The sequence below is a fragment of the Oncorhynchus gorbuscha genome, linkage group LG26 (assembly GCF_021184085.1).
Source record: "Oncorhynchus gorbuscha isolate QuinsamMale2020 ecotype Even-year linkage group LG26, OgorEven_v1.0, whole genome shotgun sequence".
In the NCBI taxonomy this organism is placed as follows: Eukaryota; Metazoa; Chordata; class Actinopteri; order Salmoniformes; family Salmonidae; genus Oncorhynchus; species Oncorhynchus gorbuscha.
Window position 1 is genome coordinate 10,399,147 of NC_060198.1, and position 17,270 is coordinate 10,416,416.

Below are 17,270 nucleotides of genomic sequence, written 5' to 3' on the forward strand. Positions count from 1 at the left end.
AGAGCCCTATAGACCCTGGTCAATAGTAGAGTCCTATAAAGGGAAAAGGGTGCCTTTTACGACACAACCAGAGAGTAGAGCATGAAGGGGATGTCAATGTTAATGAAATAATGTTCCCTGAGGATGCCTATGGGAACAGTAGTTTTGCGGGCTGAGCAATAGTTCAGTCTCAAAGCTTTGTGTCTGCTTCACCATTAAACCAAAGAGAGAAATCTCTCTCAGACACACACAAATTCACGTGTGCACACACACACATTTATGCAATTTCAAGCATCTCCCCAGACTGACTGCATGCTGACAAGAGGCCTTCAATCATCCATCTCTCCATCCCTCTTTTTCTGTCTCCTCCTGTCCCTCATTCAAGGATTGATCTTGTGAAGTCTTCCATCACTCTGCCAGCAACACTTCACTCTCAGCGACTCTGCATCATCCATCTTTGCTTTAATATATCCTTCTCCTACAATCCCTCTCTTTGTCGCTTTTTCCTTCTCTGCATGCCCATTCAACTATTTATCATTCCATGTTCTCTCGCCTCCCTCCTTTCCCTCTCTCACTTCTCACTTTCTCTCACCCACTCTCATTCCCCCTCTCTCCTCCCCATCCTCTCTCCCTCTCCTCCCTTTACTACTCCCCCTGTCTTTACTTGCTCTCCTGCAGAAGGTAGGGGTCTGACTAATTACTGTAAGCCCAGGTATTCATCTTAGTAGAGAATAATCTTTTCAGGCAGAAGAACTGCAGAGTCAGCAGAGACAGAGCAGCAGTTGAATGGAAGACAAAACGATTCCAGAGTCCTCACCACTTCATTACATTCATTACCGAGTTCTCCAGCCTAGGGCCACTACTGCTATAGCTTACATATGATAGGGCTGCAGGTGTGTGTGTGTATGTGTGTGTGTGTCTGTGTACAAGTAAGTTCTATGTGAGATGTGAGTGTGTCAGTCAGTGTGTGTCCATCAAAGCAGGGGTGTGTGTGTGTCTGTTTGATTACAGAGGAAGGGATTAAATCCATAAAGATCACAAAGGATAACATGTCTGAAAATAGACCTTCTACACCTCTCGCTGTACACACGCTGATGATGTGGGTCAATGAATTGTGGCCACCCATTCTGACATTTGGGGATTTACGTAAAAGGCTGGGTGTGCGTGTATGGGCGGGGACAAGATGTTTAAGCCCTTTGTGACATCACCAAAATAAACAGCAGGTCACTATGACAGTATTATCTAACCTATCTTACCTACAGTACAATAGTCAGTCAGGGTAAACATAGTGGACAATAGAAGTGTGTCATTTCCCAGAAGTAATGACCAGCTTCATTTTCTGTGAGAACACATCTCATTCTCAGCGCCAGGAGTTTTCCTGTCCACGTGATCTGACATGACCAAAATCCTGCTCCAGTTCTAGACCCATTCAGTCAGCCGGGCTCTATGCCCGTATGTGTAATGGTGTCTGTGGGTGTCCTGTCCTGTGTTACCTGTTGGCTTTGAGGTTCTTCAGCCTGGCCTCCAGGTCGTTTAGTAGGTTGACCTTCCTACAGCACTGGGAACAGTACACGTCCATCATCTCATTATTGTACAGGTGACGTGTCTTCCTTGGGGTCTGGCCAGCACTACACACACAGATAAAGATAACGCATTAGAGACAGAACACACACACACACACACACACACACACACACACACACACACACACACACACACACACACACACACACACACACACACACACACACACACACACACACACACACACACACACACACACACACACACACACACACACACACACACACACACACACACACACACACACACACAATGTAAATTGTGTATAACTGCCTTAATATTCCTGTACCCCAGGAAGAGTAGCATCTGCCTTAGCATGAATTACTGGGATCATCATAAATACAAAATACAGTAGACACACAAACACATGCAGGTGCAAACACACAGTGCATTGTATTCACACTACACCCATCCCCCCCGCCCGCCTGACCACACTCACAAAACACATTACATGCACGTGCAAACACACAGTTCACTGTATCCCCCCCCCACACACACACACATTGCTGTCTGGGTCTACACATATCACAGAGCACTAATTTAAACACAACTTAGAAGTAGGACAAACCAAAGAAAAGTCCATAGTAAGGAGTTTAGGTACTTGATATTCGGAGCAGGACCAAGAAAGCTGAATAGTGTTGGGAGTAAATCCTCCTTCAAAACAGCTCTATAGATGAAAATTAATCAAGAGAGGCCCTGGGGACCATATAGGCTACGTCTCCAATGGCACCCTGTATGGCACCCTGTATGGTGCACTAATTCTGACCAGGGCCAATAGGTCTCTGTTCAAAAGTAGTGGAATATGTAGGTAATAGGGTACATTGGGACACCATCATACTCAGTTCCAGTCAAGAGTAAAAACTAATGAGTTTGGTACGAGAAGCTCTGAGAGGAGAGAAGCAGACTGAAGTGGTTACACACACTAAAAAATACATGCAAATGCATATTAACATGCACACATACAAACACATACATATGTAACAGTATAGCTTCCGTCCCTCTCCTCGCCCCTACCTGGGCTTGAACTAGGGACCCTCTGACAACAGCCACCCTCGAAGCATCGTTACCCATCGCTCCACAAAAGCCGCGGCCCTTGCAGAGCAAGGGGAACAACTACTTCAAGGTCTCAGAGCGAGTGACGTCACCGATTGAAACTCTATTAGCACGCACCCCGCTAATTAGCTAAGAGGGTAACAGACTTATAGGACAGGAGGTATAAGACTAGACAGTGGGTGTTTTGTGAAAATATAACATTATGCTCTGTGGGGATCATCACCACTTGGATCTGAAATCGTTCAAACTCTTAGCTCTGTGTGTTCGTATTTCTGGGTTGGGTGATGCTGTGCATGTATTTGTCATCTTTCTTTGCACAGTGTTATGCAGATTTCTCTAGTTTATCAGTTTGCCTTTCTGGGTCACATGATATTTGACAGGTAATTGATTATCTTTGTGTTTGTGTTTCTGTCTCATATCATTTCACGTATACGTTTGTATTTCTCGTTGCATATGGTGTTCCCCAACTTTCTGTGGATGTTGTAATGATACTCTATGTAATAGTGTGTCTGTGTAATAGTGTGTCAGGGTCTCCTCTTACCTGGAGGGTACAGAGGAGCCCAGGTCAGAGTAGCCGTTGGTGCGCGTCTCGTCCTCGGGGCAGGGGCTGCTGGGAGTGTAGTCCACGTCCTCTCCCTCTCCATAGTCCTCAAACTGTTCCTCGTTCAGAGAGGCAGAGGAACGCGTCGACAGGTCAGAGGTCACCGATGGGTTTAGCTGACTGCACCTGCAAAAATAGGAAGTAGACTTTCAGGAAGTAACATTCAATAAGTATAAAGTGTCGTAGTGAAAAAAGACAAATTGTACATACATTTTCAATTATACGGGTGACTATTCAGATTCTGACATTGCAGATTTTTTAATAAGATTGCAAATGATATATTTCACAAGGTAGATGAGTTACATTACATGTACATTAACAACTCTAACCTCTACAGTTTTTTATAAAGAGAGTTCACTTATGAAGACACCATATGTTCAACACCACACAAAGATTAACAATTAAAAGAGGTACTCACTTGTCTCCAGGAAAGAAAAGTCCCCCCGGTCCATCCTCCTTGTCTACTCCGCTCCTCTCCCCTTCAGAGACATCTGATCCCGGGTTGCTCTCCACAGCACTGTCCATGTCTAACTCTGCCCTCTCTCTGCCCTCCACCTCTCCTTTCTCCTCTCCCTCTGGGAATAGATGGCACCCAGGCTCGGGGTTAACGGACACCCGCGTGCACATGATGACCGGATGTGCAAGCGCTTTGTCACCACGCTGTAGAAAGAGAGAGATATTTGATTTATTAGGATCCCCATTAGCCGACGCCAATGGTGCTGGCTAGTCTTACCTGGGTCCGAAACAAATAACGAAAAATACATGACAAACAAAATACTTTAACATTTACATACAGAGAGAGAGAGAGGTAAGCAGGACACACACACACACACACACACACACACACACACACACACACACACACACACACACACACACACACACACACACACACACACACACACACACACACACACACACACACACACACACACACACACACACACACACACACACACACACCTTTGTGCAGTCAACAGAACTACAGGACTACGCAAATAGTACTCTCAGACTTTCAGTCAAAATATTGATAGCGTCTAACACTGATAGACACATTTTTAGAGTTTCAGCAAAGGTTAGAGACAGAATACACACACATGTTGGTTATCAGTGAACAGTGAGCTCAGAGCTAAAAATCCAAGTGCTACAACAAATGCTCAAATGAGGTCTTAACTCATTCAAGGTGCTAAGTAAAACATTAAAGGGATTTAAATCAGGCTTGTGGATTCCTTCACTCTGGGAGTCACAGGAGGTCATGTAGGGTATAATCAGCCGAGCCGATATATCGGACCAATATTGGCCTTTTCTAGTTTATCGACTATCTGCTTTGCAGATAGTCCCTCTACATAGCAAAGCTGCTGCTATGCCAGCCGCCACTCACTGCCTGAGCACTGCACAATGCAGAGGAATGTCTAGCTAGGAAAATCAGCAGCAGCAAGCTAGCTCATTCTCCCAACAGAAAGGTTCAGTATTGAGAAATGGATGAATTGACAGTGACCAAAATCAAACTCCTGTTGCAAGTATTAGTTTAGTTAATTCACTAATAACATGGCTTCTGTCGACGTGCCTCGACATGCATGTAATATGCTAAGTAGATAGCTATGTGACCTTTTAGCAAATATAACGAAAACTAACCATTTCATCTGTGTTGTTATATTAGCTACTATGCTAGCTAGCTGGCTAGATAAACAAGGTGCTAAGATAAGATAGGTGCAAAGATCAGGTGCTAAGATCAGATAGGAGCTAATAGCCAACGTAGCTAGCTAACGTTAGCTGGTTATCATTTTGAACATGCACCCTTTTTCAGCAACGAGCCATATCTGACTTGCGGAGTAATGCTTTGACCACACCGACAGTGTTTTGCATTTTGGTACACCAGAATTACATTCATTTCCAATTAAACGCTGCGTTTGCCTTGCAGCATTGCTTTGCAGTGCGTTCGGTGTGCATAAACGGCTTGACAGAAATGGTAGCAGAGGGTGAATGTTGAACTTTTGTTGCATGCATATCCAGCTAATTATGCGTGCTATTTTGCGCATCCACTCTATGTGTTCGAAGCGTAACGTTAGCTATTTACAGTTGTGCTGATCTGACCAGCCGCAATCGAGTGATGCTTCAACGCAAATGCTGTTGATCAGTATGCTAATATAAGTCCCAAATGGAAGACAAACAGATTGTCATCTGTAGCACCATAGACTCCACTGATCAGCCAAAACAAGCTCAATAACTCAATGCATGCACACAATCCTATTGAATATGCATTCACCGGTAGTGTGAGTAGGCCAATGCCTTCTTAATGTGCCCAGTTTATCAAGAGATTTACCATTCGAATACAATTATTACCATTATGCCGTTATGTAGTTAGATTGGTAAAAACAAATTAAAATGTATTGTTTGACTTTAAAATGTATGCATTACTGCATACACGGCTATCTCTGGGACATTTTGTCAACAACATTTAAAAATGTAATTTGATTGAATATCGGCCTAAAATATCGGCCATTGGACTCCTTGACTCCCAAAAAATCAATATCGTCCCTAAAAAAATCGGTATCAATCGTTCTCTATAATAGAGGAACATTACTTTATTTCTACATTCCTGAGAAGTAGGAGGGAGGGAGAGAGAAATTGAGAGAGGTTGGGTAGGGAGAGGGAGGGAGGGAGAGAGAGGGAGGGTAGGGAGGGAGAGAGGGGGGTGAGAGAGAGGTTGGGTAGGAAGAGGGAGGGAGAAAGAGGGGGAGAGAGAGAGAGAGAGGACGGGAGAACGAGAGGGGGAGAGAGAACGAGAGGGGGAGAGGGAGATAGAGAGAGAGGTACAGAGGGCAGACCAATAACACACATGTATATCATCCCACACTGAGCATTAGAGGCTAATAAAGGCATAATTCTCTCTCTCTCCCTGTTGGGCTCCTGAGTGGTGCAGCCGTCTAAGGCACTGAATCTCAGTGCAAGAGGTGTTCCTGGTTCAAATCCAGGCTGCATCACATCCAGCTGTGATTGGGAGTCCCATAGGGTTTGGTCGGGGTAGGCCGTCATTGTAAATAAGAATTTGTTCTTAACTGACTTGCCTACTTAAATAAAGGTTATATTTATTTAATTCCTAACATCACTAGAGCTCTGTTGGAGCCTGTCTGCCTCCCAGAACACACACACACACGCACGTACACACTCGCTATCTGGAAAGCGCACACACATCTTTGTGCAGACTACAGGACAACGCAAATAGTACTGTCAGCCTTATTAACATCACCAGTTAAAACATTGATAGCGTGAAACACTGACAGATACATTCTTAGGCTTTCAGTAAAGGTCAAAACATGTTGGGTGATCAGTGAGCACAAAACCTAAAATGCAAGGTGCTCAAACGTGGTCTTAACTCAAACAAGGTCGTAAGTGAAACACTAAAGGAATTTCAATTAGGCTAGTGGAACCCGTCACTGTGAGAAGACCCAGAGGTCACGGGCGGTATTGAGGTGGGGGGGGGTTAATGATCATGAGACACTTGTCATTCATTCAGTGTCGCTCCAACAGCTCTAATCCAGTCTAATGCTAATAGAAGAACCTTACTTTATCTCTACATGCCTGAGAAGTAGGAGGGAGGGAGAGAGAGAGAGAGAGTGAGTGAGAGAGACGAGGGAGTGAGAGAGACGAGAAAGAGTGAGAGAGAGACGAGAAAGAGGGATGTACAGAGGGCAGCCCAATTACACACAGGTACATCCTACACAGAGCATTAGACAGCTTTAGAGAATAGTAAAGGCAATATCACTCAAGGGCTGTCACCTCTAACTGATCTCTCTCTCTCTCTCTCTCTCTCTCAATACTGGTTGAACTGCTAACGGACGAAAACTCAGGGCTGGAAGCCAAAAGCACTATTCCTAAGTTCACTAAAGCGCTGTTGGAGCATGTCTGCCTCCCAGAACACACACCCAACCCTTGATCGCACATAAACACACAAACACACATACCCGCCCTTCGATCGCACACACACACACACACACACACACACACACACACACACACACACACACACACACACACACACACACACACACACACACACACACACACACACACACACACACACACACACACACACACACACACACACACACACACACACACACACACACACACACACACACAGTCTGTAGGATTAAGGGACAGCAGCAGGGACCCTGAGGCAGGGAGGGCCAGGGACAATACAAGGAGAAAGAGCCTGTTTAGTATTCCATAGAGGACCAAGAGGGGGTCTTCACATCTCCATGCCCCAGGGAATGCCACCCAGCATGGGGTAGAGGCAATAACCTAGGCCCCATCGCACCTCTCGGGATGGAAATATTACACTGCAAGAAAAATTAGCAGTAGTGGAGGCAGAGTGAAGAGTGTCAATTCCTTACAGAAAACGCACAAAAAAAACACACAGTAGAAAGAATTGGTACGATTTTAGGTGAATGGTGTTGATTAACCCGAATTGACACCTGTGGCTGAAGAACTATTTGGGCGTGAGGAAGCCGTTTTGCATAGCCAGTGTGTACAGCGTAGGATCTGGTTAAAGTACAGTTCAGTGTGCAGAAGTTGAGCGACTTCCAAAGGTCTTCTCCCTCAAGACATGAGACTCAGACAGGGCCTCCATTAAGTCTGAATTAAAGTTCAGTTGAGGGCAGATCGACGGACAGAAAGACAGACAAACAAAATGAAGGCACACACACACCCCTTCTGCACACACGCACTCACACACACATATACTCTCACTCACTCACTCACTCACTCACTCACTCACTCACTCACTCACTCACTCACTCACTCACTCACTCACTCACTCACTCACTCACTCACTCACTCACTCACTCACACAAACACGCACGCACACACACACAAAAACCGACAGCCAGACAGCGCCACCCCAGCACTGGTAGTCCAGTACAATAGAGACTGGGACAGTTTGGTCAGGGTGGGTGAATGCCTTTATGCCAGTAAGCAGTTGGTAGCTTAGGTCAGAAGAGACAGGGTAGAGAAGGATGGGGTAGTGGTTTGTTTTGGACAGGGTTCAGCTGGCACTCCTCCAGTCACTCCTTAGCCTTTCTGACAACAGTGGGAACAGGGTGATCAATGGGAGGGGCCGAGGGGTTGTTGTGTGTGTGTGTGTGTGTGTGTGTGTGTGTGTGTGTGTGTGTGTGTGTGTGTGTGTGTGTGTGTGTGTGTGTGTGTGTGTGTGTGTGTGTGTGTGTGTGTGTGTGTGTGTGTGTGTGTGTGTGTGTGTGTGTGTGTGTGTGTGTGTGTGTGTGTAGCAGTGTGTGTATGGAGACCGGCTTCTCTACCGGATCCTTGCACAACAAACTACTCCTGAAAAGCCTGCCGGCCATAACAGCTGAACACCTAGGCTACCTCGGGCTAACACATCACTGTGTTCCCAAAAGTGCACCAGGATGCTGTCAGAGCCATATATATACAGTCTGTGGAGGTTGCCAAATGACCTCACAGCAGCCAGTGGGTGTTATTTGAATGCCAGAGGGTGTTGCACTCTGCTTTAATAATGCCATGTGCCATGTTAGTACAAGATTTATGAGCATCAGAGTATGTACAGTTGATCACCACCTCCCAGGATATGCCCATTCTTGCTCTTCTCTAACATTGATAGCTCTGGATCACTTACTGGAGTTCTCTGTCTCTCTAACTCTCTCCCTCTTTCTCTCTATAACTCTCCCTCTCGCTCTCTCTTTCTGGTTTCCCATTCAAAATCAAGTGAGAGATGGTAAGCCCCCAACAACCTGAGAGATCAAGACCCAGGAGAGACCGAGACCCAGGGGCTCTGGTCTGATTTTCTTATATCCAGGCCAACACGCTTCCACACATCCCAGGTGACGTCAGGGGCTGGAGGGTGTGAGGAGATGTAGAGGGGATGAGGTGATGGAGTGTAAAAAGGCTTCTTTTCTATTCCCTAACTATGTCCTAATGCCACCAATTAAGTTGTGTTGGCATGTGTGTCTCCGTTGGTGTGCGTATGTGTGTGTGCGTAAGCGCGTGTGTGTTTGTGTGCGTGCAGAAGTGTGTGTGTGTGTGTGTGTGTGTGGGGAAGCGGGCAGGTCAAGGAAGGGCAATAACAGCTTCTCTACCTGATCCTCGCGCAACAAACAAACTGATCCTGGAAAGCCTGGCGGCCATAACAACTGAATATCTAGGCTGCGTCTCAAATGGCACCTTGTTCCCTATGTAGTTCACTATATGGGAGTCATTTCGCACATATCCCTAGGATACCTACAGTACACATCTCTATGTTCTTGTTGTGTTCCCAAAAGTGCACCAGGATGCTGTCAGAACCTTATATATAGATGTCTGTGGAGGTTGCCAAATGGCCGCAGAGCAGCCACTGGGTGTTGCCTTGAATGCCAGAGGGGGTTGCACTCTTCTTTATGATGCCATGTTAGCACAGGCTTTATGAGCAGTGTACACTTGGGGGTAGTGTACACTTGATCACTGTCTCCTGCTATATGCCCCTTCTGCCTCTTCCAACTAGAGTCCTCTCCCTCTCTCTCTCAATCTCTCTCGCTCAATGTCTTTCTCTCTCTCTGGTCTCTTTCTCACTCTTTCTCAATCTCTTTCTCTCTCTCTCTAACTTACAATCAACGATTAGGTGGGAGATGGGAAGCCCCCAACCACCTGAGAGAGACCCAAGACCCAGGGGTTCTGGCCTGGTTTCCTTATATCCAGGCCATCACTCATTCCACCCTCTCCCTCTCTTTCTTCCTCCACTTCCACACATCCCAAGTGAGATCAGGGTCTGGAAGGTGGGAAGAGGGGAGAGGTGATGGAGTAGAAGAAGGCTTTTCTATTACCAAAGAGTCCTTGGTATGCCACCAGGCATAATACTTATTTTCCACCATAATTTGCAAATAAATAAATAAAAAATCCTACAATGTGATTTTCTGGATTTTGCTTTCTAATTTTGTCTGTCATAGTTGAAGTGTACCTATGATGAAAATTACAGGCATCTCATCTTTTTAAGTGTGAGAACTTGCACAATTGGTGGCTGACGAAATACTTTTTTGCCCCACTGTAAGTCTTCCATCTCTCCTCTCTCCCATCTCTCCTCTCTCCTCTCCCATCTCTCCTCTCCTCTATCCCATCTCTCCTCTCTCTCCCATTTCTACTCTCCTCTCTCTCATTTCTCCTCACACCCTCAGTCATCGGCCGACCCAGCCTGCCGGACGTCTTTATTAGGCTCATCATGGCCTGCTCACTCATTGGAGAGGGAAAAGCCCATCAGTAAAATCACTGTTATTGATGCTCTGCTACACACAGTAGAGTAGAGCGGCTCCAGCTCTGGGCGATGCAATGCTGTGTTTGTGTCTAAAGACTAAAGAGAGGATCATTCAGAAGGACGCTTCTCAATAGTCTACGCTGTCTTCCTGTCCTCGTCTGCTCACCTCCATCTACACTACAGACATGAAAGCAATTATATTTCAAGGGATGCATATCAATAGTCTAAATATGTCTTCCTCTCCTCATCCCCTTTTCTTTATCTACACTAATATAAAAACACTAGAGGCTCCTACAGACGTGGGATTGTGTGTCACAGGGACAATAGGTGCTAAAGTGAGGTCAGTGTCAGTTGCTGTCATATCACAGGTAGAGGAGAATGAGAGTTACTGAGAGATGATTGCCAGGTGGGTGATAGCACTGCACAAAAAGAGAGAATGAGAAATGGCTCCACATCGGTGGTGCAAGCACTGAGTTACAATATAAAGTGCTTTGGACAGCAGAGAAGCGCTAGATACAGTCATGCCAAATCATTACTATAAACCAGAAGGTGCTCCTGCAGACATTGGGTTTGTGTGCTGCGAGAGAGAGAGAGAACAGCATGGATCTCTGAGTGGAGGATCAGTAGAGCCATCTATTATTCACATCCAGCGCACTAGAGGAGAGGACATGAGAGAGGGAAAAGACAGGGAGAGAGAAAGGAAGAGGAGAGAAAGAAAGGAACTGCTCTTCCCCTCCAGTCACACACCCACTGAGGGAGAACAGAGTGGAGAGATCACAGATGGGATGAGAGAAAGAGGGAGAGAGAGTCAGAGAGAAGGGGGGAGAAACTGAGATAGAGGCATGAGGCTTGACACCAGCTTCACCAGCCATGGGATTGACTTAGACAATGAACAGAAACTTAGAGGGAGGGAGGAAGGGGAAATAGGGTGTCAGTCTAATGACCGTGGGATGTTTAACCTACACGGTGTGGTAATATGGTGTGTCATACCATAGCTCTTGGGTAATGCTGTGGGTGGTATCGGGCATGGTGAAATGCAAAACAAAAAACATACATCATTAATTTGTTATGGCTTCAAGTTTGAACAATAAAGTTGCTGGGCAGACACACTTGCTGGAGCACCTTAACAACAATTACCACTAAGCAACAAACATCTACAGTGCATGTACAAGGTGTGTTTGTGATATTCAACAGTATATCTGTAAAACATTACAGAATCCATCTCAACTAACTTAATGTATGATATTAGTTCCTGTACTAATATCAGTTCATCAGTTACGCAAGAGCATTAGCATCCACATATTCTTAGCTGGACCCACAGTCAAATTATACTCATGCAAATACATGCAAACACTTCTATGCTATTTCCAACATGCTGTCACACAAACCTCCAGAGTTTTTCTTGGAAAAACACTGATGAATATAGTTTGGTCAAGTCAGCAAGTTGATGTTAGTGGGAAAATTACATTTACATTTTAAAGCACCATCTGTTCAGAGTATTTTGAGATAACATGAATATATTAATACACATATGGGATGAATCTAGACTAGATTCATCTGGCTCAAACAGACTTGGGCAGATGTAGCGACTACTTTCACACATGATATCCCACTGGGCCCACACAATGAAATGACGTTGAACCAACGTGGAGAAAGAAAAGAAAGGAAGAGAGCGAGAAAGAGAGAAAGAGAAGGGGAAAAAACTGAGATAGAGTGGGAGGATGTAGAAAGAAATAGAGAGAGAAAGAGAGAGAGAGAAGGGGGAAAAACTGAGAAAGAGTGGGAGGATGAAAGATTAAATTTATAATTGAGGCATGAGGCTTGACACCAGCTTCAACAACCATGGGAATGACTAAGACTCACGATTCCCTAAGTTCCATCTGGCCAACAGAAACTTAGAGGGAGGGGAATCTGAAGACAAGTTTCCTGTCGTGTTGACGCTCCTCTTACTACAGTATGACTATGGTGTAATGGTAATAACTATATAGAGTACTGTGTAATATGGATGCCATACTAGCTCTTGGGTAATGTTTGGTGTTGGACATGGTGAAACGCAAAAAGACAAAACATTCATTATACATTTGTTATGGGTTATAGTTTGAACCATAAAGGTCACTAGGGATAGTCTAAGTTGCTGGAGCACATTATGCACAATTGAGAGCATCCTGTACCGCCTGGTACGGAAACTGCACCGCAGGGCTCTCCAGAGGGTGGTGCGGTGTGCCCAACATACCGCCTGCCCTCAAGGACTCCAACAGCACTTGATGTCATAGGAAGACCAAAAAGATCATCAAGGACATCAACCACCCGAGCCACGGCCTGTTCATCCCGCTATCATCCAGAATGCGAGGTCAGTACAGGTGCATGAAAGCTGGGACCATGAGACTGAAAAATAGCTTCTATCTCAAGGCCATCAGATTGTTAAATAGCCATCACTAGCCGGCTACCACCCGGTTACTCAACCCTGCACCTTAGAGGCTGCTGCCCTATGAACATAGACACGGAATCACTGGTCACTTTAATAATGGAACAGTAGTCACTTTAATAATGTTTACATACTGTTTTACAAATTTTATACGTAGAGTGCATTCAGAAATATTCAGACCCCTTGACTTTTTCACACATTTCGTTACGTTACAGCCTTATTCTAAAACAGATGACATAAATACAAATCCTCATCAATCTAAACCCAATACCCCATAATGACAAAGCGAAAACAGGTTATTAGAAATGTTAGCAAATACATTAAAAATAAAAAACAGAAATATCTTATTTACATAAGTATTCAGACCCTTTTTCATATGAGACTCAAAATTGAGTTCAGTTGCATCCTGTTTCCATAGATCATCCTTGATATGTTTCGACAAGTTGATTGGAGACCACCTGTGGTAAATTCAATTGATTGGACATGATTTGGAAAGGCACACACCTGTCTATGTAATGTCCCACAGTTGACAGTGCATGTCCGAGCAAAAACCAAGCCATGAGGTCGAAGGAATTGTCCGTAGATCTCTGAGACAGGTTTGTGTCGGGGCACAGATCTGGGGAAGGGTACCAAAAATGTCTGCAGCATTGAAGGTCCCCAAGAACACAGTGGACTCCATCATTCTTAAATGGAAGAAGTTTAGAACCACCAAGACAATTCCTAGAGCTGGCCCTCCGGCAAAACTGAGCAATTGGGGAGTGACCAAGAACCCGATGGTTACAATTAATGGACATGTGTTTAGGGGTTGACACATTTTTTGTTTGGATAAGTCAAGTCTGACATGTTAAAGTGGAAATGACTAACTTTAGAAGCCTTCTTAAAACTTGAATACACTACAACTTGCATTTCCCGCTCTCACAACAGTGATCAATTAATATAGTACACCTGCACTGTATATGTATGTGTTATACAACAGTAAAGTACACCTTTATAACACTTCTGAATCATTTCAACTCTAGTTCCCAGTATAATGCAGCATGATATTCAATGATATTCATGCAAATACGTAGTCAAACATGTCCAAGATATTTACAGCATGTTGGCACACAAACCTTGGAAAAAACATTGATAATAGTTTGGAAAAATTCAGCAAGTTAGTGGAAAAGAGACATTTCCATTTTAAAGCACCATCTGTTCAGAGTATGGCGAGATAACATTAATATGTTAACACACACATGGGATGAATTTGGGCTACATTCATCCTGCTCAAACAGAAAGTTGTAGCCTCCACTTTCACACATCTTTCTCTCTCACTCTAATTCTCTCGCAAATGTCATGTAACATTAACAATATTGGAAAGCCTTAAAACACCTCCGATCAACAACTACCTCTTTCCCAGGACTAAGTTCCTTTTAAGTGGAGACAACACTGTTCCTAAGACTAATTAATAAAATGGACTACTTCCTCTCTGATCCTATGTGGTGCTGAAGGTCAATAACATTTGAGCGCTGGACATGTCATTGATCTGCAGCCCAGGTCCAGTAGGCAATCATCTGGATAACCATGCAGTTCACACTACTATTGACTGAGGAAGAAGAAAGAGGATGGGAGATGGTTTAAGAAGCTGCTTCATCATGACTGAACAGTGAGCATGATGCAGGCCAACATCTCACCATAACAACAAGGTATATACGCTATACTATACTATACTTAACGCCTAAGGACAAGTTTTCCACTGGCAATGTTTCCACTCTCTCTTCTCCTTCTACTTAGCCTAAGAGAACGAGACAGAACGAGACATGCGTCGTATTACCTCCTTTCAACTTCCGCATGGGAAATCTGAAAGGATCGTTTAGCTATACCATGTATTCTAGCCTGGCTCCTATCATTTTCCCACCATCTGCATCTCTCTCTCCCGTGGTCCTGAGATGGGAAATATTCAGATAGTCTGGATAATTATTCCTTGGATTAAAGTCTGGATGATCTTTTATGGATATTGGGTATGTTGGAGAGATGAGGGACGGAGAGAGCGAAAGCGAGAGAAAGCGAGCGAGAGAGCGAGAGAAAGAGAGCGAGAGAGAGCAGCAGGTATGAGCAGCCACCCACTGGGACAGACATTGACTGGCGAAATTCAATTTTGTGTGTCAGCAGAAACAGGAGTGGGGGAGAGAGAGAGAGACCAAGAGGGAAGGAAAAAAAGATAGGGAGAGTGAGAGACAGTGAAGGAAAGAGAGAGAGAGAGAGAGAGAGAGAGAGAGAGAGAGAGAGAGAGAGAGAGAGAGAGAGAGAGAGAGAGAGGCATACTGTGGCTTTGCTAGTGTTTCTCTGACTGTGCTTGCGAAGATAAGAACCATATCTCATATTGTTGATGCAATGCAGAGCGCTTTTCAGTCTCTTTATCTCTGTCTTACACTCTAACTCAGCAGCCGGCATTTGATTCAAGTGCTCTCTCCAACACAATGGAGTCTACCTGTGCATTCACTGAACAATATTGCTTTTTAAGTCTATTTTACTGTCCTTTACCAGTAGGCCTATTTGTTAACTGTTTAGTCAGTATGTTTCCTTCTCTGAGTACAGCTGAGGTTATTTCCAGTGTTTCCTATGTGTGTTTTGGATTTTTATGATTCAACCTCTTCCAGCAATGGAGAGACTCTCAGCCCACACAGTCACAGACGGAGTAAAAAACACCTGAGAGTCAGAAGAGAACAGGAACTGATGACTCATAATCTAGCAGCATTCTGTAAAGTAATCACTAGAAGTCTCTATAAGCACTTCAGGTTTCGGCTACTGAGACACACACAGACACAAACAGAAATGCGTGAGGCACGTGCTGACATAAACTATAGACACACACAAACACAAACACTTAGAAATGGACACATACCCTCATACACACAAAATCATAACTGACAGCCGCTCCTGTATACTTGTTCTAGGACACATGTACAGTAGTAGGTCCTCGAGTCTCTCTGTGGACTCAGCTTTTCCAAACCACCATTCATTATGTGCCATTGATCTGTCACGTTTTCAGGGTGTGTGTTTCAAACAAACACACGCTTTATCTTCGACGATAGGAAGGACCCATTTCACACACCCATACCCACCCCAGAGTGTTTCCTGTCCTGTGTTTTCCAGAGTGTCCCTGTATCCCTGTATCAACCCAATTGGCTGTATTGGGTTTCTCAGTAAAAAATGTTCTCCGTTCCTTTGTCCTGGAGAACATTCCTAGTAACCTAATCAGCTACCTGTTCCCTGAAGAGCCAGGTGGGAACAAACATGTGTTTGTGTCTCTGTGCCACACGGGCTGGACGGCCCTGTGGTGACATTTCCCTCAGCTGTTTTTTCTTTCCTCAAGGCAGGACTAAGATTGGGCCGGGGTGTGAGATTTCAAGTTTTATACTGGGGAGTTTCAGGGGTTATGTTGAGTAGGGTATGTGTATGTGTGTGTGTTTTATTTTGTGTGTGTACTGTATGTGTGTGTATGTGTGTGTGTGTGTGTGTGTGTGTGTGTGTGTGTGTGCGTGTGCGTGTGCGTGTGCGTGTGCGTGTGCGTGTGCGTGTGCGTGTGTGTGTGTGCGTGCGTGCGTGCGTGCGTGTGTGCGTGTGTGCATGCGTGTCAGATAGATAAAAGGTATCCTTGGTATGGGTCGGTCATCCTGACTATCTGACAGAGTATTTCAGGAACGCATACTCAAGACAGATAAAGAGAGGGTGAGAGAGCCAATGTAGTCTGTGTAATATCCCCTAGTATCAGTATCAGTGCCCTAGGAGTCATATTACAGTGTCATCAACATGCTGGCCATCCATTTGTCCTCATGGTGTTAAACCTGTTGACATTGAGCAACAAGTGTTGAGCAACTGGGCCCTGGTCATGTTCAAACAAACCAGTTAGAGGCAGTTGTTTCATATCAAAACAAAACCAACCCCGACTACCAGAATAAAGCCCTGATATAGACGCCATAATGGAGACAGGCCATATCAGGGTTCAGAAAAGCCATGCTAAAAATGCCCTTGGAATGGAGAGTGGAAAGTGATAGAGAGGTGCCATGTCTTTAATATAATATTACTTTGGTGCCATGAACTTTAGATAATAAAGTCCATTGTTTTTCTGTGGAGAGAGTGTGTTACCTTCTGTCAGTATTGGCTAGTTATCCATACTATCCAGACTCTCCTCTACATCTAAGGGAAGTGTGGCTTACATCATTTAATAGTATTTAATAGGACAGCACTAACACACAGCAGGTATCACTGACCCAGCCCCTCTCAGCTCCCTTCTATCAGCCTGGTAACACATTCAGTTCTCAGCCGTTAGAATGACCCCCACCAGTAGACACACTTACGGACACAAAAACGCATGCAAGCACACACAC

The 17,270-nt window shown here is 44.7% G+C and overlaps 1 protein-coding gene across 4 annotated transcripts in view; it reads right to left on the minus strand.

Moving 5' to 3' along the window:
* Window positions 1-17,270, minus strand: part of LOC124015146 (rab11 family-interacting protein 4A-like) — a 100,814-nt gene that overhangs the window by 17,971 nt on the left and 65,573 nt on the right. For all 4 annotated transcript variants that reach the window (XM_046330122.1, XM_046330124.1, XM_046330121.1 and 1 more), the window contains 3 exons: window positions 3,636-3,877; window positions 3,158-3,343; window positions 1,473-1,607 (listed from right to left, as the gene is read on the minus strand). In XM_046330122.1, the coding sequence (XP_046186078.1) occupies window positions 1,473-1,607; window positions 3,158-3,343; window positions 3,636-3,877 (563 nt within the window). The remainder of the gene's footprint in view (window positions 1-1,472; window positions 1,608-3,157; window positions 3,344-3,635; window positions 3,878-17,270) is intronic.